Source organism: Gavia stellata, chromosome 2 (genome assembly GCF_030936135.1).
Source record: "Gavia stellata isolate bGavSte3 chromosome 2, bGavSte3.hap2, whole genome shotgun sequence".
In the NCBI taxonomy this organism is placed as follows: Eukaryota; Metazoa; Chordata; class Aves; order Gaviiformes; family Gaviidae; genus Gavia; species Gavia stellata.
In genome coordinates this window covers 32,150,952-32,165,008 of record NC_082595.1, presented here as the reverse complement: position 1 = coordinate 32,165,008, position 14,057 = coordinate 32,150,952, and the positions used below count along the sequence as shown (strand labels likewise).

At 42.2% G+C, this 14,057-nt stretch overlaps 1 protein-coding gene across 1 annotated transcript; it reads left to right on the top strand.

The window, feature by feature from the left end:
* Positions 1-323: 323 nt before the first annotated feature.
* FAM89A (family with sequence similarity 89 member A) lies at positions 324-6,610 on the top strand. The gene is made up of 2 exons (XM_059835574.1): positions 324-575; positions 4,623-6,610. Exons 1-2 carry the CDS (start codon positions 324-326, stop codon positions 4,779-4,781), a joined length of 411 nt encoding a protein of 136 aa, XP_059691557.1. The 3' UTR covers positions 4,782-6,610.
* The last annotated feature ends 7,447 nt before the right edge of the window (positions 6,611-14,057 follow it).

The following is a 14,057-nucleotide window of genomic DNA, read 5'->3' as shown; positions in this document are numbered from 1 at the left end:
AGCCGGGCCTTGCCCACGGGGACGCGGGCCACGGCGCCGCACCTCGCCTCGCCTCGCCTCAGACAAAGCCGCCGCGGTGCGGAGCGGCCGCCGGGCCCGCCCCCGGCGCGTCCCGCACCCCCGGGCACCTGCGGCACGGCCTCCCCGCCGCCGAGCGCCCCCTCCCTGCCTCCCTCCGCCAGCCCCCGCGCGGGCTCCTCCGCCTCCGCCCCGCCCGCCGGGCCTCTCCCCCCCGCCCCGGCCCGTAGGCGGGGCGGGCTCCGGGCGGCACCTCCCGCAGCGGGGCCGAGGCGGCTCTTTCCGTCGGTCGCCGCCGCCGCAGCATGAGCGGGCCGGGGCTGCTGGGGCCCGGTGGCGGCGCGGGGCTGCCGCCGCTGCCCAAGAGCCTGAGCGGGCTGCTGAACTCCTCCTCCTCCGGCGGCGGCGGCCAGGGCGGGCGCTGGCGGGACCTGGAGCGGCTCTACGCGCAGAAGTCCCGCATCCAGGACGAGCTGAGCGGCGGCGGCCGGGGCTCGCCGCGGCCGCCCAAGCCTCCCAACCTTGACGCGGCGCTGGCCCTGCTCCGCAAGGAGATGGTGAGCGGGGCGGGGCAGGCCGGGCCTCAGGGGGGGCGGCAGACGTGGCGAGCGGCGGCGGGGGGCGCTGCCGCCGCCGCCGCCCAACGGCCTCCCCGGGGCCGGAAGGGCGCCCCGCTCCCGGCGGCGGCGGAGCGGACGGCCCGGGGGGGCGCAGGCCCGGGCTGGCGCAGCCCCGCGGTGATGCAGCCCCGCGTAACCCGGCCCGGCTGCTGCGGGGTGCAGGTACCGTGAAACGCACCGGTAACGGCATCGTGGGAGCGTCAGGACCGCCGGCGCCGCCAGCCTGCGTCTGCAGTGGTGGGGCTTCGCCGTCTGCGGATTGAGGGCCGTTTAACGAGCGCCTCGTTCAGGGGCATCCGTTTGAACCTGACACCCATTTTAAAAGGCTGTCGTTAAAAAAAAAAAAGAAAAGTATCAGCACTGATTCATTCAGTTCAAGTGAAGTGCAATTAAACGTCGTTTTCTTCAGGACTTTGTTTTGATTCTGTGGCGCGGCGTTTTTGGTGAAATTCCTCCAGGCGACCTGGCGCACCTTTTGATTAAACACTAATTTGGGTGTTGGTGCTTTGCTGGTGCCAGCTGCAGTTGTAATGCCTAATAATAACCTAAGCATTGTGCACTTAGTATTCTGAAACACACAAAATACGATATTGCTGAAAAATCTGCTTGTTTCAAGGCCGTTTTTCTCATGGTACAAAGGTGTTTGAGCACAAGAAACTCTGTTAAAAGACCTTTCTGTGGATTCAGAAGGACAATGTAGTGCGCTGAAATCTTAGTCTGCCACCCGCGTTTCAACAAGTGGCTCAAATACGGTTCGAGATATTCGTAAAACTGTGCATTAGAATTGCCAGTTTGCACTGAAGCGCAGGAAGCGCAAGTGTCTGTCGATCGCAAGGGCTTTTTCTACAGTGCTCTAAGGGGAAACAAGGATACGATCTTAGTCGTCTTAATCCTTTCCAGAAAAGCAAAGATAACTCGTTATAAAAGTCTAATCTATTTTTCCTAATGGAAAATCAGATGAGATGTTTGTTAAAGTCGTTTGACAGCTAGACTTCCCCTTTGATACTGTGTTATCCTTCATGATAATTTGATAAAGCACTTCTGAAGAAAAAAATATTTAACCTCTGAACACATCAAAGACTTTCAAGCAACAGTCTCCTCGGTTCCAGCTGTACTTTTTTGTGGCCTGTACAAATTAGAGAGACTCTCGCGTACGAATAGGCTGCCTTTCATCAAGTAGGGAATAGCACTTTAATATTTATATTGAACACTCTTTCTTCCAGCAGTCAAAGATAGCATTTCTATTGAGTAACGAGCTTGCTTTACATTTTCAATAGTGAATGGGGAAGAAATGCATAGCAGTATCTTTTCCTGCATGATCGAGCAAGGTACTGTGTATATAAGTTCTTAAAGATGGGAAAGTGATGGATTTAGATGCTTCAGAGGGGGAGGGATAAAAGAAGAGGTCACTTAGGGACTGTGATCTTGAGTCAATTGCATGGGACTGTGCATTATAGGTTGTCTTGTAGGTGCTATGATAAAACTATGCAAAAAAAATGCAGATTGGCTGAGATTAAAAACTTTATGCTTGTGCTAGCAGCTTTGGACATTTCTTCAGGCTTTTGCTACCTCGGGGATCATACTTGAAACTTGTGACGAGCTAGAGGCTGCATTTTTCTCAATAGACTTACTGTTCTTGTTTGATTGTTTGTCACTAGTGGTAGCTTCAGAGAAATAAGATGCTAAACGTAACTATTTGGTGTTAAGGTCTGCTAAGTTAATTCTGCTGAGCAATTTCTACCTTGGAGATTGCGCTTGGCGTAGAACTGATCTTCAGAGAAATCGCTGAAGTGCTTTGCCGACCTGAAATGGGACAGCTGCTGGTGAAAATGCTCCCGCATTCCTCGGGAGACAAAGAACTGGTCGTCTGTCTCCAGGTTGAGTTTTCTCGCTCAACTCACTGCTAATCGCTCTTTGAACAGTTCTTTACTGCAGTCTTGTCCTTCAAACTTTTAGCTCTGATGCAAGTCTGCCTGGTGGGTTTCATGTTCGCATGTCATAGTGTTAAGTTCAGCTTCGCAGCATGCTTTCTTAACTGAGGCGAGCAGTTTGTTTAGGTGGGGCAAGCCAGACTTCATCAACTGCCACCTCCAAAGGTTGATGTTCAGACTTTATTCTTGGGCAGGTAAACAGTCATTAGCTCAAAAAGTCTGAAGAAATTACTTCAGCAGGGCTAGATGGAGGGGTCTGGATATGGTACAAATACCTCCCTTTTATATTACCTCCTGCAGTCTTGGTTGGTTGGTTGGTTTTTGTTTTACAAACTTTTGCAGAAGGAGATTTGCACAAGTGCTGGTTTCCTCTTACAGAATAGAGAGCAAGGAAGAGTAGCGTATGCTTCCTGCGGAGTGCATGCTTAAACAACAACGGGAGAGAAAGTTGTCATGTTCGTTACAGAGGAAGATTGAGATGGGTAAGAAAAGCTGCATAGACCCGAGGTGGTGGAAGGGCTTGTCTGTAACCTCCCAGCAGCTAGCATAGCATTCCATGACTTGTTCCATGTCTTGTCCTAAAGTCCTCATGTTCAGTCTGTACGGGCCATCATGTCTCAGCTTCATGACCTCACCACGTAATTTGTGTTGGTCCTGAAAGATGCATATCCTGTTTTCTGAGTTGGAACAGCATTGTGGTGTGTGATCCTTTTATTTTTTCCTTCCTTCCATCTTTTTTTTTTTTTCCTTCCTTCCATCAGAAAAAGGATCTGGTAGGGTAGTTCAGCAATGCCAAAGGAAGATCTTCATGTGAGCCTCTTGGGGTTTTCTCGTGTGCTGAGTGTATCTGTCCTTAGAATTTAGAAATGTAAGGAGAGATTTTTGAGGTAAGAGTTCTCATTCTGGGTAAAATGTAGCCTGGCGTTCAGGCTGTGGTAAAGGCTACTATTATTATTATTACTACTTTTTTCCTCTGAACGTGAGCTGTAGCAAAAACTTTTGTTTTATGAAACTGAGGCTCACTAGGAACAGCCTGTCAGCTTAACACTTACTTGAAAATTTCGGCAGAAATGGCTGCTTCTTGAAAATGTTAAATTGGGTAGTGGTTTTAATTTACTGCAAGACAAAAGCTAGATTTAATTTGAACTGACTTGTATAGGTGACAATATCAAATGAACTCTCCATTTTGTTGCCAGAGAGGGAAACTGCTTTGAGTTAAATGACTAGCTTTATTTTGCTTTGTGGTGGAACGTACTGGTTTTGTACCTGAGATAAAGATGCAGGCTACAAGGTAACCTTTTTCTAATGTTGCTCCAAATCTTTAATTAGCTCTGGAACTAATATTTTAGAAATTTGGGGACCAAAATATTAGGCGCTTAATTATAAATCAAGCCTATGCTTGAATAGCACGTGAAAATATTCTGAATATTTGCAGGCTACAATGTACGTCCTTATCTCACTTCTGCTTTAGTTTTGCTGCCTTCAAGTAGCATGCTGTATTGTGCTAGACATACCTAGCCTTGTATGATGGCTATTTATGTCGATACAGAAGAGAAAATTATAGTAGAAGATACTTAGCCGTGAAGTGGAAAACCAGCCAGAGGTCCATTTGCAACTTTTAATCCAGGCCGTTTTAAACAAAAACAGAAAGCCTATGATACTGTGTGAGAAAGATGTGTGAAAGACACAGTGTTACTCAAAAAGTATGCCTCTTGCATAATGAGGAATAAGAGTTTATTAATTTATCTGTAATGCTTCAGATAGGAGTGAACTGCTTATTGGAAGTTAAGCAGGGCGTTGTAATACGATAAAATCTTGAAGAACACTTTGCTCATACTCTGCTGTATCACATCATGTTGCTCTTTGTTCTTTTTTCCAGTTTATCCCATGGGGAGTGTGTCACCTTAGAAAATGAATTATACTTCCGTATTTCGTAACTGTTCAAGCTAGAAAGAAGCTTGATCCTCTTGTTTAGCAATGAAGGATATATAGCATTATACTGCCAGTAAAATCACAATTGTAATACTGTTTGTTTGAATTCTTCCCCCCTCAGGTTGGCCTTCGGCAGCTAGATATGTCATTACTGTGTCAGCTGTACTCCCTGTATGAATCGATTCAAGAATATAAAGGTGCCTGCCAAGCTGACTCTAACGCAGACTGCACGTACGCTCTGGAAAATGGTTTTTTTGATGAAGAGGAGGAATACTTCTAGAAGCAGGAAGATTCACCTCCAGGCTGACTGAGGTTCTTTTGTCCTCTCCCTGTCACACACCTCAGCAAGAACGACTGGAATCTGTATGCATCTCCCTTCCTGAGGAGGAACACCCAGCTACCCCGACTTGTATTAAATTCACTTATTTTAACAGGCTGTCAGTACAAGTTACTCATGCAAATACCACTTGAGGAAAGTGCTGTACTCTAACTTTTGAAGAGTCCTCAAACACGCTTGACAAGAGTTTTCAATTTAATTTGCAAGGTGGGTGTTTTTAACTTACAAATGTTGGTAGCTTATAACTGGAATTTTAATCGTAGAAGACAGCAGCGACTTCCTGAGTTGTAATAACTTCATAAGGGGGGAGGGAAGCCTCCGCTGTGGTGTAAATAGCTATAGGTGATTATTTTTTTTTTTTGGTCAACAGTATTGATAAATGCATTTTGAACAGGCATCTGGATGCACGCACATCCTCAGCTCTACTAAGCTAGTTCTGCTCTTATCAGCTGCATCCAGTTTTGTACTGGGTGGATTGTTTACACAGTTTAAATTTTTTTTTCCTTCTTAAGCTAATTTTGACTTTTCCGTATTCCTAACTTACAAGCTGTACATGTGATAGTGAATGTTATCAGCAGGTTTTTTTTCTGTTGATCTAATTCACTTTCTTGGTACTGCCACTTGGCATTAACTTTTATACTATGGTCTGGATTTCTCGCATCAACATAGCTCTTTGACCTGCTAAACTCTGTTCTGAAATGGTTTGCTTAGCTTTTACTGCACTGCATAGTAAAAGCACAGATTCAAACATAGTCTGTCTGCCACTATGTGGCTTGGAATAACGTGAACTCTTGTGCAAGTGTTCTCGATCATATGAAGAATAAGGAAACCTCTCATATGACAAAATGGGACAAATTGCAATATTTTATACTGGGTGAACTTTGTTTCTGTAAGGTAGACTACAGCTCTTTTTAAAAATGCAAAATAAGTATTTTGAGCACATACTTTGCATATGTTAAAACTTTTTATACTAACTTGTTCTTTGAAGTGTAACTTATTTTTGTTTTCAGAACTTACTAAAGCACTCAGTTAAGTTTCTATTATTTCATAGTGTGTACACGTAATGCTTAATCAGCTTGGAAAATGAGAGTTGCCAACTATCATAGAGTCTTCACCCTTCTCTATTTTAAGTAAAATCAGCTCCCAATGCAATTTTCATTTCTTAACTTGAATTCTAAAGATTGCTGCAAAGCATAGTGCCTGACTCTTGACACAAGCTAATAACTAAGGGCTTAAATCTCAAAGGGTTTTTGCATGGTTCATGTCTGGCATGCATACAGTTTACAGAAAGAATTGGAGATCACATTCTGGGGTAGCTCCTCTCTTAGTTTTTAGAAAGGCTAGGATGTTGCAGTGATAAAAGCCAAGAGACTTCCAGGGTGGAGTTTTTGTGCATTCCCTCTAAAATTGGATTATTTTAGTGGAATTTAAAGGCCACAAGAGTAAAGACTGTGCTGTAATTGTGTATGTGTAGAAGTTCTTAATCTAGTCTGTGGCAATGGTTGGATTGTTTTTAATGTTAATTCTGGTCTAATTACTTCACTCACCCAAAACTAAAATGAATGATAAGGCAAACACAGATAATGCAAATGGCTACATCTATATTTAAAAAGTTGTGCGTATGTGTATATATGTTTAGTATATATACATGCATATGTACATACAACTTTATGCTTTGACTTAAGAATGTATCAGCTTGGAATATAATTTGCTGTGCTTTTGGTATTTAGATGAGGCTTTTTCTAGTCTGTTGAAGTACTGCTATTTTCTTGTTCTTTCAAAAAAAAAATAAAAAGCATGACGTTTAGCATAACTTTTTAATGTTGTGTGTATCTTAATTTACCATTTCAGTGAATTCAACACCCACCCCCCCTGCCCTTCCCAACCTCCCCCTAAAAAACCTAGGACATCACCCCTGGAAGCAATTTTTAAATTACAGTGGAAAAGGTTCTACCTGCCGATACTTAGAATGGAAATTTCCTACTTCTCTGTCTTAATTGGATTTTACTTATTTTTGAACTCAACAGAGAAAATCCTGTCTCTACTAGAATTAGAGAGTCTGTTTTACAAATCCTTACACGGTGCCATTCATTAATAGTCCCACTGGTGAGAATGGACTTGAGGAAAATTCACAGTACTTTGTCTTATATAAATGAAACTTAAAAAGCAAAATGATTTATGTTTCTAATTTTAATGCAGTATGCTTGTGAGTTGAGGAACGTGGAATGTTTGGCTGTGTTCTCTGTACCAAAAGAAGCATAAAAGTATCGAGGCATCAGTCCACAACATCATCTGCACTGGAAAAAGGATGGCGTACTAGGACTTGCTAAGTTCTCAGCACCTTGTCCCTTTTAGTAACACCTTCTTGCATGGATGAGAAGTGATAGTCTATATTCCTAAGGCAAATTCAAACGCTGTGAAGGCTGGCTGGCTAGACAAAGGTTTTAAAAACAGTAAATTTGTTACTAAGTCAATAAGCAGTTGTTCCAGAGGCAGATTTCTGTTCCTAGTGTTTCAGTTGTGAGCTGTATCTCTTCACCACATTATAACAGCATGAAGTAGGGAGATTGTTTTGCAAGAGAAGTGCTTGGTGGGAAGTATAGCTTCGATACTGAGTAATTGTTACATGCAGCTTAAAGTCCGCGTTTGGTTATATGCATGACAGAACAAGCTGTGTTACTACAAAAGCTTGCTACCCTTGGACCAAACCACATACCAACAACAATCCCTTTCCCATTTATACTCTGTAACTCCAATTGGAATTACACATAACCTTTTAAGGATACCTTTTAAGGGTATAACGGAAGAAACTCTTGAAAACTTCCCCATCCAGTGAATACCACACAACTCTTTCAGTCCCACACGGCACAGCCAGCTTAGACAGTGCTGAGCAGGTGCAGGAGGACACGTTTTCAAGGAAACAAGGACAGTCAGGCTCCTCCTGCTCAGAGATGGAAAACTGTGAGTACAGTAGTTCACAAGGCAATCTACCATGGGTAACTCTTCACTGGCCTTTCTCTAAAGGGCCTACAAATGTGGTAAAGCGGTTAGAAATAAGGAATTATTAGGTCTGTGCTAGCTATGTTTGAAGATTATTTTTTTTTAACAACATACCACCCTAATTTTATTGCTATGACAACTGCAGAGTCATACAGTCATAATTACATTACAGTCTAGTCCCTTGGAAATGTTCTTATTCTACAAAAAGAGAAGAGTCTGGAAGAAGTGCTCCACTCTGGAGAAAGTGGGTGTCATAAAAAATTGGTGGCTGATGCCCTGGCACCTACAACAGATAAGCATTTAGGTTCAGCTTCAGCTCCTGGTGAATTCACTGTCAGCCCTATTGATTTTAGTGGGGATGGACTACAAAGCAGGGATCTTTTTCCTGAAATCAGAACTGCTGCTTGGTCTCTTTATTTCCAAGACCATGGAAGAGCTGTATGGTATCTATACTAAGATATAAGAGGCATTCAAAAACACACTACAAATGTTTTCAAAGGTACTACTTTGTAATGCAGTGAAATGCAGTAGGCGATCTTTTGAGTAACTTGTAAAAAAGACCGGTGTTGCTTCAGAGAAAGAGTTTTCCAATAAAGGTGGGTCAAAATTACACTGTTTATGGGTAGCATGGACTTGGATGCTTGCTGGAGTTGAGTTTTTAATACAAAATTTAGTGTAGTCATGTGAAATTGGAAGACGGGGAGAAGGATTATGCCAAAATTATTACTATTATAAAATTTGTAATTAATTTAGTTCCTAATCATAGGTAAGCAAATCATTTTGCAAGACCTTCTAAAATAAGTTGATTTTTTAAAAATTATGTTTACATTTTCTTGTCAATAATATGGTTTGCAAAATTTTAAATGCAACGGAGAGTAGCAAAGCCCCCGGTATCTGTATAAAAAAGTTGATCCACTTAGTATCTATTTACAAACCTAAGGTTTTGCCTCATACTTAGCCTAGTTCCTAAGGAAACAAAGTTTATGCAATGACTCTCTCTGTGCATTTTCTGTCGGTCTGTTTGCTATAAACCACATCTGATAGGATAGACGTTGGAATCTGTTTTTATAAACTGTGTGAAAATTAGCAGCTGGGGGAGGAGAGAGACTTACTGCTGCTTCCACAGACAGGATCTCAGGTAAAATGCACCTTTTGATTTCTGTTTGGCCACCTGGCTGCTGGCAGCTCTGCAGCAGCCAGAGCACGTGCTGTGTCTTCTTCCATGGTGCTGGGTGGCGTGGGAAGGAGGTGAGAGTCTTCACCACATCTTTCAGCAAGTGAGGATGAAAACTGGGGTTACAGCAAGGGGCCCAGGGAAGACGCCAGGTGTGTTACCTTCAGGACTAAATGGGATGTTGGAAGGGGGTGAGTGTTGGGGCGAGGGATGTCACAGTTTTTGGAGGATGGAGCTTCACGCAGTTTGGGAGGAGATGCTGAGGTCCTGGGCCACAAGTTGTTCAAGATCCCATGTTTCATTAGTTCTGCTGTTCATGGCTTGGGGGATTTTTCATGTCCTTTTTCTACCTGTTTTAAAGGCTGGGTATATGCTACTTGTCATGTATTTTTAACGTTACAATCATTTGTTGCAGGTACATAGTTTTGCTTAACTGGAAAGAACGCATTTTATTTGCCTTGCTGCCTAGCTAAAGCCACTAATTTTGCTTGAGAAATTAGGTCGATCTGAGGGCAGGGGGAACTAAATCCTCCTCTCTGTCGTTCAGCTGACTGCTGGGGAGGAATGTGAAATGGGAGGATTAATCGGGTACGTGCCAAAAGGAACCCTATCAACAGGTCTTTTCTTCTCCAACATGCAGCTTTGTGTCCTTCAGCCACTTCGACAGAATTTACTCCTGTTTTTGTGATGCCTGCCCATAGAGGTTACATTGCCGCAGTAGTCTGAAGTTCATATTACTTTTCATATACTACATGCATATTCTCAGAAAACGACTCCTCAGGTGTACATTTTTCCATCCATTGTTATCTTTGGTTTATTTGAAGCTACTAAATTTAACTCTAGGCAGCGCTGTATGACTGAAGGAAAAAACTAATTTGTTTTCTTAGCAAACTAGTTAAAAGCTCTGTCTTATTTGCAAAGTCATCTTATATTGATTTTAACATTTTCTGGGAATTTCAAAGCTCCCTAACATAAGTGCTAAAGCTTCCTAACTGGCTGTTCTATGATCCTGGTGACCCTAACTATGCAATTAGCTTTGCAAACATCCAAGGTCTGCTGCAAGGACTGGTTTCTGCCATGGCTTAAAGAACTTGGGGGATCTGTGCGTAGTGGTCTGTGCGTGATGACAAACTCTCCCCAGCTGAGGTTGTCTGGAAGAGTGGAGGTGGCCCCACAGAACCCAGATGTGCTCCAGGGCAGATGTGATGGATTAAACCGTAGGTGAAGCTCGATGTGTGCTAGACTGGTGCCTCCAGCTTGTGGGACAATTATGCCTTGCAAGGAAGCAGCAGGATTAGCAAGGAATTCTCCCTTCAGACGACCAGCAGTGAGTTTGGCCATTTGTTTTTCAATGACCGAGGAACTTTGGAGGGGACGAGTATTCACTGCAGAAGTCTGTTTCCCTTACTGTTTTGGCTCCCTTTCATCCTTTCTAGTCAGGAAAATTCATTAGATGAATGTGGAAACAGCCAGCCCTGAGTAATGAAGCCCACATCTGATTTCAGAGGAATGTGCTTTTAGCAGTAGAATTTACATTTTTCAGATAAGGTTGGTATGCAATTTAAAGAGACAAACCCATTTGCTATTGAAATACACAGGCTTGTGGCTATGTCAACTCTTCACTGAACTTTTTTTGCTGAGGTTTTAAATGCATTCACTTAAACGTATTCATGCTAAGACATTGTTCAGATAATGTGTTTAAGAGAATGTAATCTTTGAGAATTCCTCAATTTAAAATGAGAGGAGAAATCCCATGCAAATCATAGATTATTAGAATTTTTAAAAAATGTGACGGAAGCAGACTGTTTAGAACTATTAGTGCACAGAGAGTTCAATCCTGTGTCAAACGACTGCCTTAAATTCATGTTAGCAGAAACAGTTCAATCCTCGTCGCAGTGCTAACTACTCTCAGAAATCAGAAGCATTTCTCCTATGGGTCAGAAACGTCCCTGTGATTATCTGGCTAGACACATGAGTAAGAGTTTTGAAGCTCGTTTTGGCTCAGGGTACCAGGCGCTGTCACAAACAATAAAGTTGCCTGTCTGAGCCCTACCAGCTCTTGCTTAAACTCTTCTGACTTGTCAAACAGCAGAACCTTTTAAATAATTTACAAAAAGGGAACATAATAAGGTCGTTACTTCAGTTACAAAAGCACCTGGATGATAGGGACAGCACATTTTGATATTTTTCTTCTCGACTCAACCCTTTGCAGTGTCTTCGGTTTAACTGAATTTAACAAAAACCGGTAGCACTCATTATTTGTATTGAAAGCCCTCACGGCCTACAATTTTGTTAGGGTTGCTTAAGATATTGGGAAGTTCAAGCAGGGCATGCAGAGGCAAATCAACAAGGAGCGATGCGAAGTTTTGAACAGGTAAAGTACAAGCTTAAACAGGACTACATTTCTAACTTGTTCTATTACTATTAAATAACATCATAGGCTGTTCATATAATGGAATAAAATTATTTTTTATATGCTACATTACACAAAAGGTAAACTACTGAAAAAATAATTGGTATAGGGGAAGGCCATTTTATCAGAACCAGCTGAAAGAAAAATAATACATCAAATCAGGGTGAAAATTAGTTTCTCGTAGCACTAGAATATCAAAGTCCTGTTACCATTTGGTTTTCATCCAGTCTGAACACAGCATGTCTATATTCTAAGAGTCTCGATATTCATTTTTTCTCCTATGTAATATTGTACAAATCATACAGAATCTTGGCTTGTATCTTTGAATTACCCTTGCTCCTTCTGACTGATACTTAGTCATGTTGCTCAAATTGGAGAAGCATTTCCTTAAATACATTGCATCATATAATATAACCTGTAGAGAGAAATGGAATATATAGCACCTCTTCACTATATAATTTATACCTTTCTTCGTGTGCATTTTTAGAAAAGGAAAGACATCTATGAACAAAGCTCTAGTGTATTTTGGGGACCATCATTGCGCTTGCATAAAGGATTAAAATTTAATGATAAATGAGAGGTAGAAATTTGCTGTAATCTCTGCGTGGAAGAAGGAATTCTGTTTTATGCATTTCTTTCATCCTGTCTCATGTCCTTTTCTGTAAGATTTGCTTAAGGTCTGAGTTTTCATATGTAAATAGATTTGTCTTGTCTCCAGTGCTTTATGTGGTTACACAATAGGACTTTTTTCCCCTGCGCTACTTATCACCAGCCAGTCATTCAAAAAGTCCTTTCTATTCTAGGCTTTCAATGTCACTTCTCACAGAGAATAAAACTCTTTTCTCTGCCTTCAAATGCAGGTGTGTACGGACAGAATACGTCAATCAGTATTAGAGAAGCCAAGCATATCTCACTCTTACTGCAGACATTAATTTGTAAGAGCATCTGCTTAAAAGTGTGCCGACTATGAAAACTTACTCTACAATTTCTTTTGCAAATTAGAAGGGAGTTTGTACAGATGTGTTTATTCTCCAGGAACAGAGATCTCAATTCACCATGCCCATTCTCTCATTCCATTCTGAATTAAATGCTTTAGTTTGTAGGCAGTGATCATATTTTTGTTTCCACTTAACTGTGTGTAACCCAATGTGTAAGTCCTTACAAGAAGCCTGTAGTAGATTTGAAGAGGTACAGGCTGCCTTATTTATTTAGAAGTCCTAAATGCTTTGCAGTCCTACAGCCAAGGAATCCGACTGATGGATTTTCATGTTGCTGGCTTAGCAAGGCTGTTGCAGGGGGTAGCAAAGAATCTGACGCGCGCAACCTGGAGAATAAAAATAGAGGACACAAACTTACTAAAAGATCAAGCCACCATCTTCACAATGGACTCCTCAAGTAAAATCTTGTATTTTCACAAATTCATATTGCTTGAATAAATGGTCATAGTTGAAAAGCCGAAAAACAAGTGGGCATCAAACTGCTGCTGCACACAGTAAAAGCTGAGAGGCCCCCTAATTTAGGAAAGGCGGCTTAGCTTTGGTCTCTCAGAGCCAGGATCTCTGGCTGCCAGTGAGAACATCTGTCGAGAGTGCCCATCCAGATGACCTCTGAGTTCACTTCTAGCCCCATCCAACTCTGTGAAAACAAAACTGTTCCCATCAGTGGTGGCAGAGGCAGCTGCCAGCTCAGGACAAAGAGCTGAGCCTTCAGGAGCAGCTGCTGCGAGGAGTTTAGAGGAGCCAGCACTTTTTGGTATAATGGCATGAAATTACAGGCGGCATCTTCCACCCTGCCATTATAGGGAGGAAGGATCCGCAGGCGAGGGCTTCCTGTTTTGCCGTCCTCTATCAGGACTTACTGTAGCGGGTTAGAAACACCCCTCTGAACTTTCTGTCAAAGTGCTCCTGCAGCTGAATTACATTAGCATCACCATGCTGGCATTGTTTAAAATGAAAGCAGATGAGTAACAATGAGGGAAGGGAGACATGATCTGTACATGTTTCTGATGCTGTTTTATCAGGGACGTGACTTTTTTTTTTTTAACTGATACAATCTGTCCTGTTGGACAATAGTCAAACTATTGTGAAGATAAGGTGCCTTTCTCCAGGTGGCCTTTTCTTTCAGTGTAGGACCTTTACATGGTCAGAAGCTGCACAATTTCACACGTAGATAAGGCAGAAAACACACAGGCTGTAAGAATAGGATTGACCTTCTCTCTCTCTCCATTTACATACCCCATTTAGATAAATTGCACAATTCAATTGAGCAGGAAAGTTTTGAGGGAAAAATCCACTTTTAAAATGAAAGAAGTATAAAATATAGTTTGAAAGATGCGAGTTTTAACATAAACCAAGTCTTGTCATGTGGTTACTAGAAGAAATGTATACCTACCAGTGTTCATCCACAGCAAAGTTAATTTGCTTTTCCAAAGGAAAGGTTTTAAATAATCTGTCCAACCTTATTGAAAAAATTCTTCACTAATGAACAGTCTTATTTTCATTTTGCTCTCTTCCAAGACAGAATGAGTAAGACATGGATTGTGTTTTCCTGGCTGTGCAACCCACCTGCCATTTCCAGGCTACGAAGTAGGAAAAATGTCCTTATAGAGAAAGCGAGATTCCTGTTGTTGAAA

Coding starts and splice junctions, on each gene's coding strand:
- FAM89A (XM_059835574.1), top strand. CDS start 324: ATGAGCGGGCCGGGGCTGCTGGGGCCCGGTGGCGGCGCGGGGCTGCCG. Junction 576..4,622: donor CCCTGCTCCGCAAGGAGATG/GTGAGCGGGGCG, acceptor TTCCCCCCTCAG/GTTGGCCTTCGGCAGCTAGA.